At 56.7% G+C, this 22,870-nt stretch overlaps 1 protein-coding gene across 2 annotated transcripts in view; it reads left to right on the top strand.

Annotated features, from left to right (window-relative positions):
- Positions 1–22,140, top strand: part of LOC122548018 (SLAM family member 8-like) — a 38,462-nt gene extending 16,322 nt beyond the window's left edge. Inside the window, exons 3-4 of one of the 2 annotated variants that reach the window (XM_087981553.1) lie at positions 4,597–4,875; positions 20,599–22,140. In XM_087981553.1, coding sequence (XP_087837679.1) covers positions 4,597–4,875; positions 20,599–20,807 — 488 coding nt within the window. In that variant the 3' untranslated portion in view covers positions 20,808–22,140. Of the gene's footprint in view, positions 1–4,596; positions 4,876–20,593 lie in introns of both variants that reach the window. The other variant, XM_087981554.1, reaches the window with a different exon arrangement.
- The last annotated feature ends 730 nt before the right edge of the window (positions 22,141–22,870 follow it).

Genomic DNA, 22,870 nt, shown 5'->3' with positions numbered 1-22,870 from the left:
AGGGTGGGGGGGGGAGTCTCTCTGTGTCCCTGTCCCTCAGTGAGAGGGGGGGTCTCTCTGTGTCCCTGTCCCTCAGTGAGGGGGGGGGGGGAGTCTCTCTGTGTCCCTGTCCCTCAGTGAGGGGGGGGGAGTCTCTCTGTGTTCCTGTCCCTCAGTGAGGGGGGGGGGAGTCTCTCTGTGTCCCTGTCCCTCAGTGAGGGGGGGGGCAGTCTCTCTGTGTCCCTGTCCCTCAGTGAGGGGGGGGGGCAGTCTCTCTGTGTCCCTGTCCCTCAGTGAGGGGGGGGGGGGGGAGTCTCTCTGTGTCGCTGTCCCTCAGTGAGGGGGGGGGGGAGTCTCTCTGTGTCGCTGTCCCTCAGTGAGAGGGGGGGGGGAGTCTCTCTGTGTCCCTGTCCCTCAGTGAGGGGGGGGGGGGAGTCTCTCTGTGTCCCTGTCCCTCAGTGAGGGTGGGGGGGGGAGTCTCTCTGTGTCCCTGTCCCTCAGCGAGGTGGGGGGGAGTCTCTCTGTGTCCCTGTCCCTCAGTGAGGGGAGGGGGGGGAGTCTCTCTGTGTCCCTGTCCCTCAGTGAGGGTGGGGGGGGAGTCTCTCTGTGTCCCTGTCCCTCAGTGAGGTGGGGGGGAGTCTCTCTGTGTCCCTGTCCCTCAGTGAGAGGGGGGGGGAGTCTCTGTGTGTCCCTGTCCCTCAGTGAGGGGGGGGGAGGAGTCTCTCTGTGTCCCTGTCCCTCAGTGAGAGGGGGGGGTGGAGTCTCTCTGTGTCCCTGTCCCTCAGTGAGGGGGGGGGGGAGTCTCTCTGTGTCCCTGTCCCTCAGTGAGGGTGGGGGGGGGAGTCTCTCTGTGTCCCTGTCCCTCAGTGAGGGGGGGAGTCTCTCTGTGTCCCTGTCCCTCAGTGAGGGGGTGTGTGTCTCTCTGTGTCCCTGTCCCTCAGTGAGGCGGGTGGGGGGGTCGTCTCTCTGTGTCCCTGTCCCTCAGTGAGGGAGGGGGGAGTCGCTCTGTGTCCCTGTCCCTCACTGAGGGGCGGGGGGAGTCTCTCTGTGTCCGTGTCCCTCAGTGAGGGTGGGGGGGGCTGTCTCTCTGCGTCCTTGTCCCTCAGTGAGGGGGGGTGTGTCTCTCTGTGTCCCTGTCCCTCAGTGGGGGGGGGTGGGGGTCTCTCTCTGTATCCCTGTCCCTCAGTGGGGGAGGGGGGGGTGTCTCTCTGTGTCCCTGTCCCTCAGTGAGGGGGGGTGTCTCTCTGTGTCCCTGTCCCTCAGTGAGGGGGGAGGGAGTCCCTCTGTGTCCCTGTCCCTCAGTGAGGGGGGGGGGTGTCTCTCGGTGTCCCTGTCCCTCAGTGAGGGGTGGGGATTCTCTCTGTGTCCCTGTCCCTCAGTGTGGGGGGGGGCGGGGAGTCTCTCTGTGTCCCTGTCCTTCAGTGAGGGGGGTGGGGAGTCTCTCTGTGTCCCTGTCCCTCAGTGAGTGGGGGGGGAGTCTCTCTGTGTCCCTGTCCCTCAGTGTGGGGGGGGAGGAGTCTCTCTGTATCCCTGTCCCTCAGTGAGGTGGGGGGGTGGGGTGTCTCACTGTGTCCCTGTCCCTCAGTGAGGGGGGGGAGTCTCTCTGTGTCCCTGTCCCTCAGTGAGGGGGGGGGGGGAGTCTCTCTGTGTCCCTGTCCCTCAGTGAGGGGGGGGAGTCTCTCTGTGTCCCTGTCCCTCAGTAAGGGGGGGGGGGGGAGTCTCTCTGTGTCCCTGTCCCTCAGTGAGGGGGGGGGGGGTGTCTCTGTGTCCCTGTCCCTCAGTGAGGGGGGGGGGAGTCTCTCTGTGTCCCTGTCCCTCAGTGAGGGGGGGGGGGGAGTCTCTCTGTGTCCCTGTCCCTCAGTGAGGGGGAGGGGGGAGTCTCTCTGTGTCCCTGTCCCTCAGTGAGGGGGGGGAGTCTCTCTGTGTCCCTGTCCCTCAGTGTGGGGGGGGGGGGGAGTCTCTCTGTATCCCTGTCCCTCAGTGAGGTGGGGGGGTGGGGTGTCTCACTGTGTCCCTGTCCCTCAGTGAGGGTGGGGGGAGTCTCTCTGTGTCCCTGTCCCTCAGTAAGGGGGGGGGGGGAGTCTCTCTGTGTCCCTGTCCCTCAGTGAGGGGGGGGGGGGAAGTCTCTCTGTGTCCCTGTCCCTCAGTAAGGGGGGGGGGGAGTCTCTCTGTGTCCCTGTCCCTCAGTGAGGGGGAGGGGAGTCTCTCTGAGTCCCTGTCCCTCAGTGAGGGGGGGGGGAGTCTCTCTGTGTCCCTGTCCCTCAGTGAGGGTGGGGGGGGGGGGGGAGTCTCTCTGTGTCCCTGTCCCTCAGTGAGGGGGGTGGGGGAAGTCTCTCTGTGTCCCTGTCCCTCAGTGAGGGGGGGGGGAGTCTCTGTGTCCCTGTCCCTCAGTGAGGGTGGGGAGTCTCTCTGTGTCCCTGACCCTCAGTGAGGGGGGGGGGGGAGTCTCTCTGTGTCCCTGTCCCTCAGTGAGGGGGGGGGGAGTCTCTCTGTGACCCTGTCCCTCAGTGAGGGGGGGGGGAGTCTCTCTGTGACCCTGTCCCTCAGTGAGGGGGGGGGGAGTCTCTCTGTGACCCTGTCCCTCAGTTGGGGGGGGGAGTCTCTCTGTGTCCCTGTCCCTCAGTGAGGGGGGGGGAGTCTCTCTGTGTCCCTGTCCCTCAGTGAGGGGGGGGGAGTCTCTCTGTGACCCTGTCCCTCAGTTGGGGGGGGGAGTCTCTCTGTGTCCCTGTCCCTCAGTGAGGGTGAGGGGGGCTGTCTCTCTGCGTCCTTGTCCCTCAGTGAGGGGGGTTGTGTCTCTCTGTGTCCCTGTCCCTCAGTGAGGGGGGGGGGTGGGGGTCTCTCTCTGTATCCCTGTCCCTCAGTGAGGGGGGGGGGTGTCTCTCTGTGTCCCTGTCCCTCAGTGAGGGGGGGGGGAGTCTCTCTGTGTCCCTGTCCCTCAGTGAGGGGGGGGGAGTCTCTCTGTGTCCCTGTCCCTCAGTGAGCGGGGGGGGGGTGTCTCTCTGTGTCCCTGTCCCTCAGTGAGGGGGGTGGGAGGGAGTCTCTCTGTGTCCCTGTCCCTCAGTGAGGGGGGGGGAGTCTCTCGGTGTCCCTGTCCCTCAGTGAGGGGGGGGGGGGGGAGTCTCTCTGTGTCCCTGTCCTTCAGTGAGGGGGGGGGAGTCTCTCTGTGTCCCTGTCCCTCAGTGAGGGGGGGGGAGTCTCTCTGTGTCCCTGTCCCTCAGTAAGGGGGGGGGGAGTCTCTCTGTGTCCCTGTCCCTCAGTGAGGGGGGGGGGGAGTCTCTCTGTGTCCCTGTCCCTCAGTGAGGGGGGGGGGAGTCTCTCTGTGTCCCTGTCCCTCAGTGAGGGGGGGGGGGAGTCTCTCTCTGTCCCTGTCCCTCAGCGAGGGGGGGGGGGAGTCTCTCTGTATCCCTGTCCCTCAGTGAGGGGGGGGGGGAGTCTCTCTGTGTCCCTGTCCCTCAGTGAGGGGGTGGGGAGTCTCTCTGTGTCCCTGTCCCTCACTGAGGGGCGGGGGGAGTCTCTCTGTGTCCGTGTCCCTCAGTGAGGGGGGGGGGGGGCTGTCTCTCTGCGTCCTTGTCCCTCAGTGAGGGGGGGGGGGGGCTGTCTCTCTGCGTCCTTGTCCCTCAGTGGGTGGAGGGGGGGGGGATGGGGGAGTCTCTCTGTGTCCCTGTCCCTCAGTGAGGGGGTGTGTGTCTCTCTGTGTCCCTGTCCCTCAGTGAGGTGGGGGGGGGGGGGTCTCTCTCTGCCCCTGTCCCTCAGTGAGGGGGCGTGTGTCTCTCTGTGTCCCTGTCCCTCAGTGGGGGGGGGGGGGGAGTCTCTCTGTGTCCCTGTCCCTCAGTGAGAGGGTGTGTGTCTCTCTGTGTCCGTGTCCCTCAGTGAGGGGGGGGCTGTCTCTCTGCGTCCTTGTCCCTCAGTGGGTGGAGTGGGGGGGATGGGGGAGTCTCTCTGTGTCTCTGTCCCTCAGTGAGGGGGGAGGGGGGAGGAGTCTCTCTGTGTCCCTGTCCCTCAGTGAGGGGGGGTGGGGAGTCTCTCTGTGTCCCTGTCCCTCAGTGAGGGGGCGGAGTCTGTCTGTGTCCCTGTCCCTCAGTGAGGGGGCGGAGTCTCTCTGTGTCCCTGTCCCTCAGTGAGGGGGCGGAGTCTCTCTGTGTCCCTGTCCCTCAGTGAGGGGGCGGAGTCTCTCTGTGTCCCTGTCCCTCAGTGAGGGGGTGTGTGTCTCTCTGTGTCCCTGTCCCTCAGTGAGAGGGTGTGTGTCTCTCTGTGTCCCTGTCCCTCAGTGAGGTGGGGGGGGTCTCTCTCTGCCCCTGTCCCTCAGTGAGGGGGGGTGTCTCTCTGTGTCCCTGTCCCTCAGTGAGGGGGGGGATGTCTCTCTGTGTCCCTGTCCCTCAGGGGGTGGGGAGTCTCTCTGAGTCCCTGTCCCTCAGTGAGGGGGTGTCTCTCTGTGTCCCTGTCCCTCAGTGAGGGGGGAGGGGAGTCTCTCTGTGTCCCTGTCCCTCAGTGAGTGGGGGGTGGGGAGTCTCTCTGTGTCCCTGTCCCTCAGTGAGGGGGTGTTGGGGGGTGAGTCTGGAGTTGGGAGACAGTAGGATGTTTCTGGGAGTTACTCACAGCCTGTCCTTGTTCATACAGAGCCCGTGTCTGTGCCCAGTGTGGAGCTGATTGAGAACATCACTGCTGAGGGCTGTAATGTGACCCTGCTTTGCTCTGCGGAGAGGGGGAGTAACATCAGCTATACCTGGACATCGCTAGGAACCAACCAGACAGATGGGGAGGTGGAACAGCTCTCCGGGAACAAGGGGGAGCTGAAACTGTCAGTGGGAATGTCTGACCCCATCCACTATCGGTGTACGGTGTGGAACGCAGTCAGTGCGGAGAGCGGGGAGATCAGGATAGACAAACCCTGTACAGGTTAGTGTCTTTCCTACAGCCCACAGCAACAGCAGGACATGGTGAGAGAGAGAGAGAGAGAGTGTGTGCAGGAGAGAAGGAGGTATGTGGGGACTGAGGGGACAGAGTCAGACAGAACAGAGCCAGACTGAGGTGGTTGGGTGGGGGGGGGTGGGGAGAGCAGAGTGATTTTCTTGCACGGGATGGGTTTGTATCAAATGGAATGCTCATTTCAGAGAATCCAGAGTTTCAAGGTGGGGAGGTTTTGCTAAAACTATAGAAGGTACTAGTCAGAGCGTGGCTGGAACAGAGTGAACAGTTTTGGGGCCCTGTATCTGAGGGAGGACAGACTGAGGGCAGTCCCAGGGAAAGGGGGATGGAGGGACTCCCTGATGGAGGGGAACTTGAGTAGGTTGGGCCCACACTCTTTGGAGTTGAGAGGAAGGCGGGGGGGCGTCCTTATTGAAACACACAAGAGGGGAACTGGACAGGGGGGAGATGTGGGGGAGGTCGTTTCCCCCTGGTGTGTGTAGTGGTGGGGGGGGGGAGTCTAGGACCCAGAGGGGAATCATCTCAGAGTAAGGGGTCTCCCATCGGAGATAGAGACAGAGAGGGGATTCCTTCTCTCTCCGAGGGGAGGGGATCTGGTGGATTCTTTCCTGCAGAGGGCTGGCGAGGCCGGGTCAGTCAAGGCTGAGACTGAGAGGGGTGCTGGCGGGGAAGAGAGAAGGAGAGACAGAACGAGACAGAGAGAAAGAGAGAGAGAGGGAGAGACAGAGAGAGACAGAACGAGACAGAGAGAGAGAGAGAGAGAGAGAGAGACAGAACGAGACAGAGAGGTGGGGGGGGAGACAGAGACAGAGACAGAGATAGAGACAGAGACAGGTTTTTAATAAGATAAGGAAGGGAGGGTGGATGGGGAAAAGGCAGGAAAAAGGGGTTTGAGGATTATCAGACCAGCTACGATCTCATCGATGGACAGAGTAGAGTTGATGGGCCATACAGGATGGAACGGGGGCTCTGTGGTTAGCACCACTGCCTCACAACACCAGAAACCCCGGTTCGATCCCAGACTCGGGGGAGACTGACTGTGCGGAGTTTGCACATTCTCCCAGTGTCTGCGTGGGTTTCCTCCGGGTGCTCCGGTTTCCATCCACAATCCAAACATGTGTAGGATAGGGTGGATTGGCCATGCTAAATTACCCATAGTGTTCAGGGATGTGCAGGTTAGGGTGGGTTGGCCATGCTAAATTACCCCATAGTGTTCAGGGATGTGTAGGTTAGGGTGGATTGGCCATGCTAAATTACCCCATAGTGTTCAGGGATGTGTAGGTTAGGGTGGATTGGCCATGACAAATTACCCCATAGTGTTCAGGGATGTGCAGGTTAGGGTGGATTGGCCATGCTAAATTACCCCATAGTGTTCAGGGATGTGTAGGTTAGGGTGGATTGGCTATGTTAAATTACCCCATAGTGTTCAGGATGTGCAGGTTAGGGTGGATTGGCCATGCTAAATTACCCCATAGTGTTCAGGGATGTGCAGGTTAGGGTGGATTGGCCATGCTAAATTACCCCATAGTGCTCAGGGATGTGCAGGTTAGGGTGGATTTGCCATGCTAAATTGCCCCATAGTGTTTCGGGGATGTGCAGGTTAGGGTGGATTGGCCATGCTAAATTACCCCATAGTGCTCAGGGATGTGCAGGTTAGGGTGGATTTGCCATGCTAAATTGCCCCATAGTGTTTCGGGGATGTGCAGGTTAGGGTGGATTGACCATGCTAAATTACCCCATAGTGTTCAGGATGTGCAGGTTAGGGTGGATTGGCCATGCTAAATTACCCCATAGTGCTCAGGGATGTGCAGGTTAGGGTGTATTTGCCATGCTAAATTACCCCATAGTGTTCAGGATGTGCAGGTTAGGGTGGATTGGCCATGCTAAATTACCCCATAGTGTTCAGGGATGTGCAGGTTAGGGTGGATTGGCCATGCTAAATTACCCCATAGTGTTCAAGGGTGTGCAGGTTAGGGTGGATTGGCCATGCTAAATTACCCCATAGTGCTCAGGGATGTGCAGGTTAGGGTGGATTTGCCATGCTAAATTGCCCCATAGTGTTCAGGGATGTGTCGGTTCGGGTGGATTGGCCATGCTAAATTACCCCATAGTGCTCAGGGATGTGTAGGTTAGGGTGGATTGGCCATTCTAAATTACCCATAGTGCTCAGGGATGTGTAGGTTAGGGTGGATTGGCCATTCTAAATTACCCATAGTGTTCAGGGATGTGCAGGTTAGGGTGGATTGGCCATGCTAAATTACCCCATAGTGTTCAGGGATGTGTAGGTTAGGGTGGATTGGCCATGCTAAATTAGACAATAGACAATAGGTGCAGGAGTCGGCCATTCTGCCCTTCGAGCCTGCACCACCATTCAATATGATCATGGCTGATCATCCTTAATCAGTATCCTGTTCCTGCCTTATCTCCATTACCCTTTGATCCCACTATCTTTGAGAGCTCTATCCAACTCTTTCTTAAATGAATCCAGAGACTGGGGCTCCACTGCCCTCTGGGGCAGAGCATTCCACACAGCCACCACTCTCTGGGTGAAGAAGTTTCTCCTTATCTCTGTCCTAAATGGTCTACCCCGTATTTTTAAGTTGTGTCCTCTGGTTCGGCACTCACCCCGCAGCGGAAACATGTTTCCTGCCGCCAGAGTGTCCAATCCTTTCATAATCTTATATGTCTCAATCAGTTCCCGTCTCAGTCTTCTAAACTCAAGGGTATACAAGCCCAGTCGCTCCAGTCTTTCAGTGGAAGGTAGTCCCGCCATTCCAGGAATTGACCTCGTGAACCTACGCTGCACTCCCTCAATTGCCAGAAAGTCTTTCCTGAAATTTGGAGACCAGAACTGCACACAATACTCCAGGTGTGGTCTCACCAGGGCCCTGTACAGCTGCAGAAGAAGCTCTTTGCTTCTGTACTCAATCCCTCTTGTTATGAAGGCCAGCATGCTATTAGCCTTCTTCACTACCTGCTGTACCTGCATGCTTGCCTTCATTGACTGGTGTACAAGAACACCCAGATCCCCTTGTACTGCACCTTTACCTAAATTGATTCCATTGAGGTAGTAATATGCCTTCCTGTTCTTGCCACCAAAGTGGATAACCATACATTTATCCACATTAAACTGCATCTGCCATGCATCTGACCACTCACCTAACGTGTCCAGGTCACCCTGTAATCTCCTAACATCCTCATCATATTTCACCCTGCCACCCAGCTTAATATCATCAGTAAATTTGCTAATGTTACTATTAATACCATCTTCTATATCATGAATATATATTGTAAAAAGCTGCGGTCCCAGCACTGATCCCTGCGGTACCCCACTGGTCACTGCCTGCCATTCTGAAATGGAGCCGTTTATTACTACTCTTTGTTTCCTATTAGCCAACCAATTTTCAATCCAATTTAGTACTTTTCCCCCAATACCATGCGCCCTAATTTTGCTCACTAACCTCCTTTGTGGGACTTTATCAAAAGCTTTCTGAAAGTCCAAATACACGACATCTCCTGGATCTCCCTCATCCATCTTCAGAATTACATCCTCATAATGATCAGGAATGCGGAGGTTAGTTTGGATTAGCCATGCAAAATTACCCAATAGTGTTCAGGGATGTGTAGGTTAGGGTGGATTGGCAATGCTAAATTACCCATAGTGTTCAGGGATGTGTAGGTTAGGGTGGATTGGCAATGCTAAATTACCCCATAGTGTTCAGGGAGGTGCAGATGAGAGTGTATTGGCCTTCGGAAATGGTCCCATTGTGTTACGGTATGAGTAGGTTAGGGTGGATTGGCCATGCTAAATTACCCCACAGTGTTCAGGGATGTGTAGGTTAGGGTGGATTGGCAATGCTAAATTGCCCACAGTGTCCAGGGATGTGTAGGTTAGGGTGGATTGGCCATGCTAAATTACGCCATAGTGTCCAGGGATGTGCAGGTTAGGGTGGATTGGCCATGCTAAATTACCCCATAGTGTTCAGGGATGTGTAGGTTAGGGTGGATTGGCAATGCTAATTTGCCCACAGTGTCCAGGGATGTGCAGGTTAGGGTGGATTGGCCATGCTAAATTACCCCATAGTGTTCGGGGATGTGCAGGTCAGGGTGGATTGGCCATGCTAAATTACCCCATAGTGCTCAGGGATGTGTAGGTTAAGGTGGATTGGCCATGCTAAATTACCCCATAGTGTTCAGGAGTGTGCAGGTTAGGGTGGATTGGCCATGCAAAATTACCCATAGTGTTCAGGGATGTGCAGGTTAGGGTGGATTGGCCATGCTAAATTACCCATAGTGTTCAGGGAAGTGCAGGTTGGGGTGGATTGGCCATGGTAAATTACCCCATAGTGTTCAGGGATGTGTAGGTTAGGGTGGATTGGCCATGCTAAATTACCCCATAGTGTTCAGGGATGTGTAGGTTAAGGTGGATTGGCCTGGTAAAATTACCCCATAGTGCTCAGGGATGTGTAGGTTAGGGTGTATTGGCCATGCTATATTACCCCATAGTGTTCAGGGATGTGTAGGTTAGGGTGGATTGGCCATGCTAAATTACCCCATAGTGTTCAGGGATGTGTAGGTTAGGGTGGATTGGCCATGCTAAATTACCCATAGTGTTCAGAGATGTGTAGGTTAGGGTGGCCATGCTAAATTACCCCATAGTGCTCAGAGATGTCTAGGTTAGGGTGGATTGGCCATGCTAAATTACCCCATAGTGTTCAGGGATGTGTAGGTTAGGGTGGCCATGCTAAATTACCCCATAGTGTTCAGGGATGTGTAGGTTAGGGTGGCCATGCTAAATTACCCCATCGTGCTCAGGGATGTGTAGGTTAGGGTGGCCATGCTAAATTACCCCATAGTGTTCAGGGATGTGTAGGTTAGGGTGGATTGGCCATGCTAAATTACCCCATAGTGTTCAGGGATGTGTAGGTTAGGGTGGCCATGCTAAATTACCCCATAGTGTTCAGGGATGTGTAGGTTAGGGTGGCCATGCTAAATTACCCCATAGTGCTCAGGGATGTGTAGGTTAGGGTGGCCATGCTAAATTACCCCATAGTGTTCAGGGATGTGTAGGTTAGGGTGGCCATGCTAAATTACCCCATAGTGCTCAGGGATGTGTAGGTTAGGGTGGATTGGCCATGCTAAATTACCCATAGTGTTCAGGGATGTGTAGGTTAGGGTGGATTGGCCATGCTAAATTACCCATAGTGTACAGGGATGTGTAGGTTAGGGTGGATTGGCCATGCTAAATTACCCCATCGTGTTCAGGGATGTGTAGGTTAGGGTGGATTGGCCATGCTAAATTACCCCATAGTGTTCAGGGATGTGTAGGTTAGGGTGGCCATGCTAAATTACCCATAGTGTTCAGGGATGTGCAGGTTAGGGAGGATTGGCCATGCTAAATTACCCCATAGTGCTCAGGGATGTGTAGGTTAGGGCGGATTGGCCATGCTAAATTACCCATAGTGTTCAGGGATGTGTAGGTTAGGGTGGATTGGCCATGCCAAATTACCCATAGTGCTCAGGGATGTGTAGGTTAGGGTGGCCATGCCAAATTACCCATAGTGCTCAGGGATGTGTAGGTTAGGGTGGCCATGCCAAATTACCCATAGTGCTCAGGGATGTGTAGGTTAGGGTGGCCATGCTAAATTACCCCATAGTGTTCAGGGATGTGTAGGTTAGGGTGGCCATGCCAAATTACCCATAGTGCTCAGGGATGTGTAGGTTAGGGTGGCCATGCCAAATTACCCATAGTGCTCAGGGATGTGTAGGTTAGGGTGGCCATGCCAAATTACCCATAGTGCTCAGGGATGTGTAGGTTAGGGTGGCCATGCTAAATTACCCCATAGTGTTCAGGGATGTGCAGGTTAGGGAGGATTGGCCATGCTAAATTACCCCATAGTGCTCAGGGATGTGTAGGTTAGGGCGGATTGGCCATGCTAAATTACCCATAGTGTTCAGGGATGTGTAGGTTAGGGTGGATTGGCCATGCCAAATTACCCATAGTGCTCAGGGATGTGTAGGTTAGGGTGGCCATGCCAAATTACCCATAGTGCTCAGGGATGTGTAGGTTAGGGTGGCCATGCCAAATTACCCATAGTGCTCAGGGATGTGTAGGTTAGGGTGGCCATGCTAAATTACCCCATAGTGTTCAGGGATGTGTAGGTTAGGGTGGCCATGCCAAATTACCCATAGTGCTCAGGGATGTGTAGGTTAGGGTGGCCATGCCAAATTACCCATAGTGCTCAGGGATGTGTAGGTTAGGGTGGCCATGCCAAATTACCCATAGTGCTCAGGGATGTGTAGGTTAGGGTGGCCATGCTAAATTACCCCATAGTGTTCAGGGATATGTAGGTTAGGGTGGCCATGCCAAATTACCCATAGTGCTCAGGGATGTGTAGGTTAGGGTGGCCATGCTAAATTACCCCATAGTGTTCAGGGATGTGTAGGTTAGGGTGACCATGCCAAATTACCCATAGTGCTCAGGGATGTGTAGGTTAGGGTGGCCATGCCAAATTACCCATAGTGCTCAGGGATGTGTAGGTTAGGGTGGCCATGCTAAATTACCCCATAGTGTTCAGGGATGTGTAGGTTAGGGTGGCCATGCTAAATTACCCATAGTGCTCAGGGATGTGTAGGTTAGGGTGGCCATGCCAAATTACCCATAGTGCTCAGGGATGTGTAGGTTAGGGTGGCCATGCTAAATTACCCCATAGTGTTCAGGGATGTGTAGGTTAGGGTGGCCATGCCAAATTACCCATAGTGCTCAGGGATGTGTAGGTTAGGGTGGCCATGCTAAATTACCCCATAGTGTTCAGGGATGTGTAGGTTAGGGTGGCCATGCTAAATTACCCCATAGTGTTCAGGGATGTGTAGGTTAGGGTGGCCATGCTAAATTACCCATAGTGCTCAGGGATGTGTAGGTTAGGGTGGCCATGCTAAATTACCCCATAGTGTTCAGGGATGTGTAGGTTAGGGTGGCCATGCTAAATTACCCATAGTGCTCAGGGATGTGTAGGTTAGGGTGGCCATGCTAAATTACCCCATAGTGTTCAGGGATGTGTAGGTTAGGGTGGCCATGCCAAATTACCCATAGTGCTCAGGGATGTGTAGGTTAGGGTGGCCATGCTAAATTACCCCATAGTGTTCAGGGATGTGTAGGTTAGGGTGGCCATGCTAAATTACCCATAGTGCTCAGGGATGTGTAGGTTAGGGTGGATTGGCCATGCTAAATTACCCATAGTGTTCAGGGATGTGTAGGTTAGGGTGGCCATGCTAAATTACCCATAGTGTTCAGGGATGTGTAGGTTAGGGCGGATTGGCCATGCTAAATTACCCCATAGTGTTCAGGGATGTGTAGGTTAGGATGGATTGGCCATGCTAAATTACCCCATAGTGTTCAGGGATGTGTAGGTTAGGGTGGATTGGCCATGCTAAATTACCCATAGTGTTCAGGGATGTGTAGGTTAGGGTGGAATGGCCATGCTAAATTACCCATAGTGTTCAGGGATGTGTAAGTTAGGGTGGATTGGCCATGCTAAATTACCCATAGTGTTCAGGGATGTGTAGGTTAGGGTGGATTGGCCATGCTAAATTACCCATAGTGTTCAGGGATGTGTAGGTTAGGGTGGATTGGCCATGCTAAATTACCCACAGTGTTCAGGGATGTGTAGGTTAGGGTGGATTGGCCATGCTAAATTACCCATAGTGTTCAGGGATGTGTAGGTTAGGGTGGATTGGCCATGCTAAATTACCCATAGTGTTCAGGGATGTGTAGGTTAGGGTGGATTGGCCATGCTAAATTACCCATAGTGTTCAGGGATGTGTAGGTTAGGGTGGATTGGCCATGCTAAATTACCCACAGTGTTCAGGGATGTGTAGGTTAGGGTGGATTGGCCATGCTAAATTACCCACAGTGTTCAGGGATGTGTAGGTTAGGGTGGATTGGCCATGCTAAATTACCCATAGTGTTCAGGGATGTGCAGGTTAGGGTGGATTGGCCATGCTAAATTACCCCATAGTGTTCAGGGATGTGCAGGTTAGGGTGGATTGGCCATGCTACATTACCCATAGTGTTCAGGGATGTGCAGGTTAGGGTGGATTGGCCATGCTAAATTACCCCATAGTGTTCAGGGATGTGTAGGTTAGGGTGGATTGGCCATGCTACATTACCCATAGTGTTCAGGGATGTGCAGGTTAGGGTGGATTGGCCATGCTAAATTACCCCATAGTGTTCAGGGATGTGTAGGTTAGGGTGGATTGGCCATGCTACATTACCCATAGTGTTCAGGGATGTGCAGGTTAGGGTGGATTGGCCATGCTAAATTACCCATAGTGCTCAGGGATGTGTAGGTTAGGGTGGATTGGCCATGCTAAATTACCCCATAGTGCTCAGGGATGTGTAGGTTAGGGTGGATTGGCCATGCTAAATTACCCATAGTGTTCAGGGATGTGTAGGTTAGGGTGGATTGGCCATGCTAAATTACCCCATAGTGCTCAGGGATGTGTAGGTTAGGGTGGATTGGCCATGCTAAATGACCCATAGTGTTCAGGGATGTGTAGGTTAGGGTGGATTGGCCATGCTAAATTACCCCATAGTGTTCAGGGATGTGTAGGTTAGGGTGGATTGGCCATGCTAAATTACCCCATAGTGTTCAGGGATGTGTAGGTTAGGGTGGATTGGCCATGCTAAATTGTCCCATAGTGTTCAGGGATGTGCAGGTTAGGGTGGATTGGCCATGCTAAATTACCTAGGGTACAATGAAACCTGCAGATGCTGGAGATCAGAGTCGAGAGTGTGGTTATGGAAAATTGCAGCAGGTCAGGTAGCATCCGAGGAGCAGAACAGTCAATGTTTCAGGCATAATCCTTGTATCAGGAATGAGGATTGGGTGTCAGGGCTGAGAGATAAATGAGAGGTAGGTGGGGTTAGGAGGAAGGTCGCTGGGAAAGTGATAGGTGGATGAAGCTGAGGGAGAAGGTGATGGGGAGGAGTGGGGACTGATGGTTAGGTCCAGAGGGCAGTGCAGGGTTGGAGGCTTGAGACTGGGATAATGTTGGGGGGGGGGCAAAATCAGGAAACTTGCGCAATCCGCACTGATCCCATGTGGTTGCAGAGTCCCAGGGCGGAATATGAGACGTTTCTCCTCCTGGCATCGATTTGTACCTGTCCCACCCCGTACCTGTCCCTCCCCGTACCTGTCCCTCCCCGTACCTGTCCCTCCGTGTACCTGTCCCACCCCGTACCTGTCCCTCCCCGTACCTGTCCCACCCCGTACCTGTCCCTCCCCGTACCTGTCCCACCCCGTACCTGTCCCTCCGTGTACCTGTCCCACCCCGTACCTGTCCCTCCCCGCACCTGTCCCTCCCCGTACCTGTCCCTCCGTGTACCTGTCCCACCCCGTACCTGTCCCTCCCCGTACCTGTCCCTCCCCGTACCTGTCCCTCCCCGTACCTGTCCCACCCCGTACCTGTCCCTCCGTGTACCTGTCCCACCCCGTACCTGTCCCTCCCCGTACCTGTCCCACCCCGTACCTGTCCCTCCCCGTACCTGTCCCTCCCCGTACCTGTCCCACCCCGTACCTGTCCCTCCCCGTACCTGTCCCTCCCCGTACCTGTCCCACCCCGTACCTGTCCCTCCCCGTACCTGTCCCACCCCGTACCTGTCCCTCCCCGTACCTGTCCCTCCCCGTACCTGTCCCTCCGTGTACCTGTCCCACCCCGTACCTGTCCCTCCCCGTACCTGTCCCTCCCCGTACCTGTCCCTCCGTGTACCTGTCCCACCCCGTACCTGTCCCTCCCCGTACCTGTCCCACCCCGTACCTGTCCCTCCCCGTACCTGTCCCACCCCGTACCTGTCCCACCCCGTACCTGTCCCTCCCCGTACCTGTCCCTCCGTGTACCTGTCCCACCCCGTACCTGTCCCTCCCCGTACCTGTCCCACCCCGTACCTGTCCCTCCCCGTACCTGTCCCTCCCCGTACCTGTCCCACCCCGTACCTGTCCCACCCCGTACCTGTCCCTCCCCGTACCTGTCCCACCCCGTACCTGTCCCTCCCCGTACCTGTCCCTCCCCGTACCTGTCCCTCCGTGTACCTGTCCCACCCCGTACCTGTCCCTCCCCGTACCTGTCCCTCCGTGTACCTGTCCCACCCCGTACCTGTCCCTCCCCGTACCTGTCCCTCCGTGTACCTGTCCCACCCCGTACCTGTCCCTCCCCGTACCTGTCCCACCCCGTACCTGTCCCTCCCCGTACCTGTCCCACCCCGTACCTGTCCCACCCCGTACCTGTCCCTCCCCGTACCTGTCCCTCCGTGTACCTGTCCCACCCCGTACCTGTCCCTCCCCGTACCTGTCCCACCCCGTACCTGTCCCTCCCCGTACCTGTCCCACCCCGTACCTGTCCCTCCCCGTACCTGTCCCACCCCGTACCTGTCCCACCCCGTACCTGTCCCACCCCGTACCTGTCCCACCCCGTACCTGTCCCTCCCCGTACCTGTCCCTCCCCGTACCTGTCCCACCCCGTACCTGTCCCTCCCCGTACCTGTCCCTCCGTGTACCTGTCCCTCCCCGTACCTGTCCCACCCAGTACCTGTCCCACCCCGTACCTGTCCCTCCCCGTACCTGTCCCACCCCGTACCTGTCCCTCCGTGTACCTGTCCCTCCCCGTACCTGTCCCACCCAGTACCTGTCCCACCCCGTACCTGTCCCTCCCCGTACCTGTCCCACCCCGTACCTGTCCCACCCCGTACCTGTCCCACCCCGTACCTGTCCCTCCCCCTCCCTGTCCCACCCCGTACCTGTCCCTCCCCGTACCTGTCCCTCCCCGTACCTGTCCCTCCCCGTACCTGTCCCACCCCGTACCTGTCCCACCCCGTACCTGTCCCTCCCCGTACCTGTCCCACCCCGTACCTGTCCCTCCCCGTACCTGTCCCACCCCGTACCTGTCCCACCCCGTACCTGTCCCTCCCCGTACCTGTCCCTCCCCGTACCTGTCCCTCCCCGTACCTGTCCCTCCCCGTACCTGTCCCACCCCGTACCTGTCCCTCCCCGTACCTGTCCCTCCCCCTCCCTGTCCCTCCCCGTACCTGTCCCTCCCCGTACCTGTCCCTCCGTGTACCTGTCCCTCCCCGTACCTGTCCCTCCCCGTACCTGTCCCACCCCGTACCTGTCCCACCCCGTACCTGTCCCACCCCGTACCTGTCCCTCCCCGTACCTGTCCCACCCCGTACCTGTCCCTCCCCGTACCTGTCCCTCCCCGTACCTGTCCCTCCCCGTACCTGTCCCACCCCGTACCTGTCCCTCCCCGTACCTGTCCCACCCCGTACCTGTCCCTCCCCGTACCTGTCCCTCCCCCTCCCTGTCCCACCCCGTACCTGTCCCTCCCCGTACCTGTCCCTCCCCCTCCCTGTCCCTCCCCGTACCTGTCCCACCCCGTACCTGTCCCACCCCGTACCTGTCCCTCCTGCACCTGTCCCTCCCCGTACCTGTCCCACCCCGTACCTGTCCCTCCCCGTACCTGTCCCTCCCCCTCCCTGTCCCACCCCGTACCTGTCCCACCCCGTACCTGTCCCACCCCGTACCTGTCCCTCCCCGTACCTGTCCCACCCCGTACCTGTCCCACCCCGTACCTGTCCCTCCCCCTCCCTGTCCCACCCCGTACCTGTCCCACCCCGTACCTGTCCCTCCCCGTACCTGTCCCACCCCGTACCTGTCCCTCCCCCTCCCTGTCCCACCCCGTACCTGTCCCACCCCGTACCTGTCCCACCCCGTACCTGTCCCACCCCGTACCTGTCCCTCCCCGTACCTGTCCCACCCCGTACCTGTCCCTCCCCTCCCTGTCCCTCCCCGTACCTGTCCCACCCCGTACCTGTCCCTCCCCGTACCTGTCCCACCCCGTACCTGTCCCTCCCCGTACCTGTCCCTCCCCGTACCTGTCCCACCCCGTACCTGTCCCTCCCCGTACCTGTCCCTCCCCGTACCTGTCCCTCCCCGTACCTGTCCCACCCCCTCCCTGTCCCTCCCCCTCCCTGTCCCACCCCGTACCTGTCCCACCCCGTACCTGTCCCACCCCGTACCTGTCCCTCCCCCTCCCTGTCCCTCCCCGTACCTGTCCCTCCCCCTCCCTGTCCCTCCCCGTACCTGTCCCACCCCCTACCTGTCCCTCCCCCTCCCTGTCCCACCCCGTACCTGTCCCTCCCCGTACCTGTCCCTCCCCGTACCTGTCCCTCCCCGTACCTGTCCCACCCCCTACCTGTCCCTCCCCGTACCTGTCCCACCCCGTACCTGTCCCACCCCCTACCTGTCCCTCCCCGTACCTGTCCCACCCCCTACCTGTCCCTCCCCGTACCTGTCCCACCCCGTACCTGTCCCACCCCGTACCTGTCCCTCCCCGTACCTGTCCCTCCCCCTCCCTGTCCCTCCCCGTACCTGTCCCACCCCGTACCTGTCCCTCCCCGTACCTGTCCCACCCCGTACCTGTCCCTCCCCCTCCCTGTCCCTCCCCGTACCTGTCCCTCCCCCTCCCTGTCCCTCCCCCTCCCTGTCCCTCCCCCTCCCTGTCCCACCCCGTACCTGTCCCTCCCCGTACCTGTCCCTCCCCGTACCTGTCCCTCCCCGTACCTGTCCCACCCCGTACCTGTCCCACCCCGTACCTGTCCCACCCCGTACCTGTCCCTCCCCGTACCTGTCCCACCCCCTACCTGTCCCACCCCGTACCTGTCCCACCCCGTACCTGTCCCACCCCGTACCTGTCCCACCCCGTACCTGTCCCTCCCAGTACCTGTCCCACCCCGTACCTGTCCCTCCCCGTACCTGTCCCACCCAGTACCTGTCCCACCCCGTACCTGTCCCACCCCGTACCTGTCCCACCCCGTACCTGTCCCACCCCGTACCTGTCCCTCCCCGTACCTGTCCCACCCCGTACCTGTCCCTCCCCGTACCTGTCCCTCCCCGTACCTGTCCCACCGTGTACCTGTCCCTCCCCGTACCTGTCCCACCCCGTACCTGTCCCACCCCGTACCTGTCCCACCCCGTACCTGTCCCTCCCCGTACCTGTCCCTCCCCGTACCTGTCCCTCCCCGTACCTGTGTTTGATGGGGGGACAATGTAGAGGGAGCTTTACTCTGTATCTAACCCCGTGCTGTCCCTGTCCCTGGGAGTGTTTGATGGGGGACAGTGTAGAGGGAGCTTTACTCTGTATCTAACCCTGTGCTGTCCCTGTCCTGGGAGTGTTTGATGGGGGACAGTGTAGAGGGAGCTTTACTCTGTATCTAACCCCGTGCTGTCCCTGTCCTGGGAGTGTTTGATGGGGGACAGTGTAGAGTGAGCTTTACTCTTTATCTTACCCCGTGCTGTCCCTGTCCTGGGAGTGTTTGATGGGGGACAGGGTAGAGGGAGCTTTACTCTGTATCTAACCCCGTGCTGTCCCTGTCCTGGAGTGTTTGATGAGGGACAGTGTAGAGGGAGCTTTTCTCTGTATCTAACCCTGTGCTGTCCCTGTCCTGGGAGTGTTTGATGGGGGACAGGGTAGAGGGAGCTATACTCTGTATCTAACCCCGTGCTGTCCCTGTCCTGGGAGTGTTTGAAGGGGGACAGTGTAGAGTGAGCTTTACTCTGTATCTAACCCCGTGCTGTCCCTGTCCTGGAGTGTTTGCTGGGGGACAGGGTAGAGGGAGCTTTACTCTGTATCTAACCCCGTGCTGTCCCTGTCCTGGAGTGTTTGATGGGGGACAGTGTAGAGTGAGCTTTACTCTGTATCTAACCCCGTGCTGTCCCTGTCCTGGGAGTGTTTGATGAGGGACAGTGTAGAGGGAGCTTTACTCTGTATCTAACCCTGTGCTGTCCCTGTCCTGGGAGTGTTTGATGGGGGACAGTGTAGAGGGAGCTTTACTCTGTATCTAACCCCGTGCTGTCCCTGTCCTGGGAGTGTTTGATGGGGGACACTGTAGAGGGAGCTTTACTCTGTATCTAACCCCGTGCTGTCCCTGTCCTGGGAGTGTTTGATGGGGGACAGTGTAGAGGGAGCTTTACTCTGTATCTAACCCTGTGCTGTCCCTGTCCCTGGGAGTGTTTGATGGGGGACAGTGTAGAGGGAGCTTTACTCTGTATCTAACCCCGTGCTGTCCCTGTCCTGGCAGTGTTTGATGGGGGACAGGGTAGAGGGAGCTTTACTCTGTATCTAACCCCGTGCTGTCCCTGTCCTGGGAGGGTTTGATGGGAGACAGTGTAGAGAGAGCTTTACTCTGTATCTAACCCCGCGCTGTCCCTGTCCTGGGAGTGTTTGATGGGGGGACAGTGTAGAGGGAGCTTTACTCTGTATCTAACCCCGTGCTGTCCCTGTCCTGGGAGTGTTTGATGGGGGACAGTGTAGAGGGAGCTTTACTCTTTATCTAACCCTGTGCTGTCCCTGTCCCTGGGAGTGTTTGATGGGGTACAGTGTAGAGGGAGCTTTACTCTGTATCTAACCCCGTGCTGTCCCTGTCCTGGGAGTGTTTGATGAGAGACAGTGTAGAGGGAGCTTTACTCTGTATCAAACCCCATGCTGTCCCTGTCCTGGGAGTGTTTGATGGGGGACAGTGTAGAGGGAGCTTTACTCTGTATCTAACCCCGCGCTGTCCCTGTCCTGGGAGAGTTTGATGGGGGGTCAGTGTAGAGGGAGCTTTACTCTGTATCTAACCCCGTGCTGTCCCTGTCCTGGGAGTGTTTGATGGGGGACAGTGTAGAGGGAGCTTTACTCTGTATCTAACCCCGTGCTGTCCCTGTCCTGGGAGTGTTTGATGGGGGACAGTGTAGAGGGAGCTTTACTCTGTATCTAACCCCGTGCTGTCCCTGTCCTGGGAGTGTTTGATGGGGGACAGTGTAGAGGGAGCTTTACTCTGTATCTAACCCCGTGCTGTCCCTGTCCTGGGAGTGTTTGATGGGGGACAGTGTAGAGGGAGCTTTACTCTGTATCTAACCCCGTGCTGTCACTGTCCTGGGAGTGTTTGATGGGGGACAGTGTAGAGGGAGCTTTACTCTGTATCTAACCCCGTGCTGTCCCTGTCCTGGGAGGGTTTGATGGGGGACAGTGTGGAGGGAGCTTTACTCTCTATCTAACCCCGTGCTGTCCCTGTCCCTGGGAGGGTTTGATGGGGGACAGTGTAGAGGGAGCTTTACTCTGTATCTGACCCCGTGCTGTCCCTGTCCTGGGAGGGTTTGATGGGGGACAGTGTAGAGGGAGCTTTACTCTGTATCTAACCCCGTGCTGTCCCTGTCCCTGGGAGGGTTTGATGGGGGACAGTGTAGAGGGAGCTTTACTCTGTATCTGACCCCGTGCTGTCCCTGTCCTGGGAGGGTTTGATGGGGGATAGTGTAGAGGGAGCTTTACTCTGTATCTAACCCCGTGCTGTCCCTGTCCCTGGGAGTGTTTGATGGGGACAATGTAGAGGGAGCTTTACTCTGTATCTAACCCCGTGCTGTCCCTGTCCTGGGAGTGTTTGATGGGGGGACAGTGTAGAGGGAGCTTTACTCTGTATCTAACCCCGTGCTGTCCCTGTCCTGGGAGTGTTTGATGGGGGGACAGTGTAGAGGGAGCTTTACTCTGTATCTAACCCCGTGCTGTCCCTGTCCTGGGAGTGTTTGATGGGGGACAGTGTAGAGGGAGCTTTACTCTGTATCTAACCCCGTGCTGGGATTTGTTCTCTCTGTTCCAGCTCAGTTAGAGCAGACGAAACAATCGAAATGGCTCTCCGTGCTGCAGATCTGTTTGGGTGGATCCGTTCTGATCATCCTCATCGCTCTCCTGGCTGTCTCCAAGTATTGTCCCTGGCTGAATCCCGGGAGGTCAACCGTGCACACCTCCCACGCCACCCAACACCCGACAAGCAAGACGTAACTCCCTGCCCTGAACCAGCTCTCTGTCCCTGAGACGCTCCCGCTGTTTCCACTTTGTTCGTGTCTCCGGACGTTCCCTCTGTCCCCTCTTTGCCCATCGTTGGGGTCTCAGGGCGTCGGCGTCTGCCCTTGACCCATCGGTCTTGATGGACCACCAATGCAGAAACCGTTCCCCCTGCATTGCCTGTCGCCCGGCCCATTCCTCACCCTCCTCCCCACCCTCCGTTCCAGTCCCTCAAACTGCAGGGGCTGCACGTTTTGTTCAGAAACAGTTGTTTGGCGCTCCATTCAACCCCCCTCTGCCAGGCCGTGAGGGGGCACGCCAGGGTATTAAGTCACAAAGACTAGTGGAGTGCCCGCGATGGTGAAACGATACAGCGGGATACGGATCAGTCACAGATCCGGGCGGAGAAAATGGCAGGTGGAGCTTAATCCGGGTGAGTGTGAGGTGCTGCAGGTTGGAGGGATCAACCGTTTAAGGAACAGTGTCCTGTTAATGAACAGCGTTGATGTGTACAGGGGGATCGTGGGGTTCAAGTCCATCGCTCCCTGAAAAAGTGGCCCTCACAAGCAGATAGGGCAGTAAAGGAGGCCTATGGCACGCTTATCTTTATTGGTCGGGGAACTGACTACAAGAGTCTAGATGTCATGTCGCAGCTTTATCAGACTTTGGTTAGGCCGCACTTACAGAGTATTCAATTCTGGTCGCCGTATTACAGGGAGGGTGTGGGCGTTTCAGACAGGCTACCCAGGATGCTGCCTGGATTAGCTGTAAGGAGTGGCTGGAAAAACTCAGGCTGTTTTCTCTGGAGGCTGAGGGGAGACTCGATCGCGGTTGTGATGCAGGTGTAGGTGTGCACGCTACCTTTTCCAGAGAGTTGAAAAGCGAGCCAGGACTGACTGAAATCACAGCGAGTGCTGAACAAGGTAACAACGTGACACTTGGTCAGAACAAATAGCTGGTGCTGTGTTGCCACGGAACAAAACAAAACAAATTCAAATTCGGCCAAACCATGGAAATTATGCCCCAAGATACCAAAATCCAATCGCGTTCGAAATGTTAACGTTTTTTGATGACGCCAAAGCCAACGAACTGATCTGATGTTTTGGGTTCGAGGATCCAGACATTGTGTACAGTTAAGAGGAGACCTGCAAAGGACACCAATCATTCCAGACTGCCGGGGAACAACTCTCTGAAAGGGAGCCGTCTACCAGAGGTTTGTGCAGCTCAGGGCTGAAGGAGAGACAACCCAGGAACAATACAGCGGAAAATCTACAAAGGAGAACCCACAAAACCGAATGGTTTTTGAAACGTGACTCTAATTTTTTTTTGCGTGTCAATCTTAATCAGGGGATTTTTTTTCTGGGGTGGGGGGTGGGGCAGCGTCGAGGAGTGGGAGGTAAACGGTAGGTTTCAAAGAAAGGAGTCGTGAATAACTGGTGTTTCCCATGTTCTGTGCTGGGCCTAAAGAATCAAACAAGTTAATTTTCACTTCAAATCGTGGGATCGTTCTCTGCCCCTCGAAACTTGACAGGCGCGAGGTGAGCTTCCCTCTGTGTGCCGGGTTTCAAATGAGCAGAGTTTGGCACTCTCTCACACACACAATTTCACACACAATCACACACACACACACTCACACACAAACACACTCACATACACACTCTCTCTCACACACACTCCCACACACACACTCTCATACACACTCACACACACATTCACACATTTCCCCCCCCTCCTGCCCCCCACCGTGCTGTGTTACACAAGGCTCTGGTGTGCCATCTGCATCAGCTCCCTGTCGGTGTAGGGGGCACACCCAGAGGATTCCCCTCGGCCTCCCCTGGGTCCACGGTCCAAGCCGACGTTAGGATCACTCTTCCCCAACTAGTTCCCCCACAGCCGCGTCTCTGATCCACTCCCCCGGCCGCGTTACCAAGGGGAGGAACTCGGCTGTGCTCGAATATCCAGTGAATCAATCAGCCAGGAAATAAATGGCGAAGGATATTGTGGGGGCTCTGAAAGGCGCGGGCTGACGATCATCCCCACGTAACTACGTTAATGTAGCCTCCGCAGAGGAGAACCGCGTGTGAGAGGGACA

This window comes from Chiloscyllium plagiosum, unplaced genomic scaffold (genome assembly GCF_037043375.1).
Source record: "Chiloscyllium plagiosum isolate Xiang-an unplaced genomic scaffold, Cpla_swu_hap1 HiC_scaffold_40, whole genome shotgun sequence".
Taxonomy (NCBI): Eukaryota; Metazoa; Chordata; class Chondrichthyes; order Orectolobiformes; family Hemiscylliidae; genus Chiloscyllium; species Chiloscyllium plagiosum.
The sequence above is the reverse complement of the archived record's forward strand: the minus strand, read 5'-3'. Positions and strand labels throughout refer to the sequence as shown.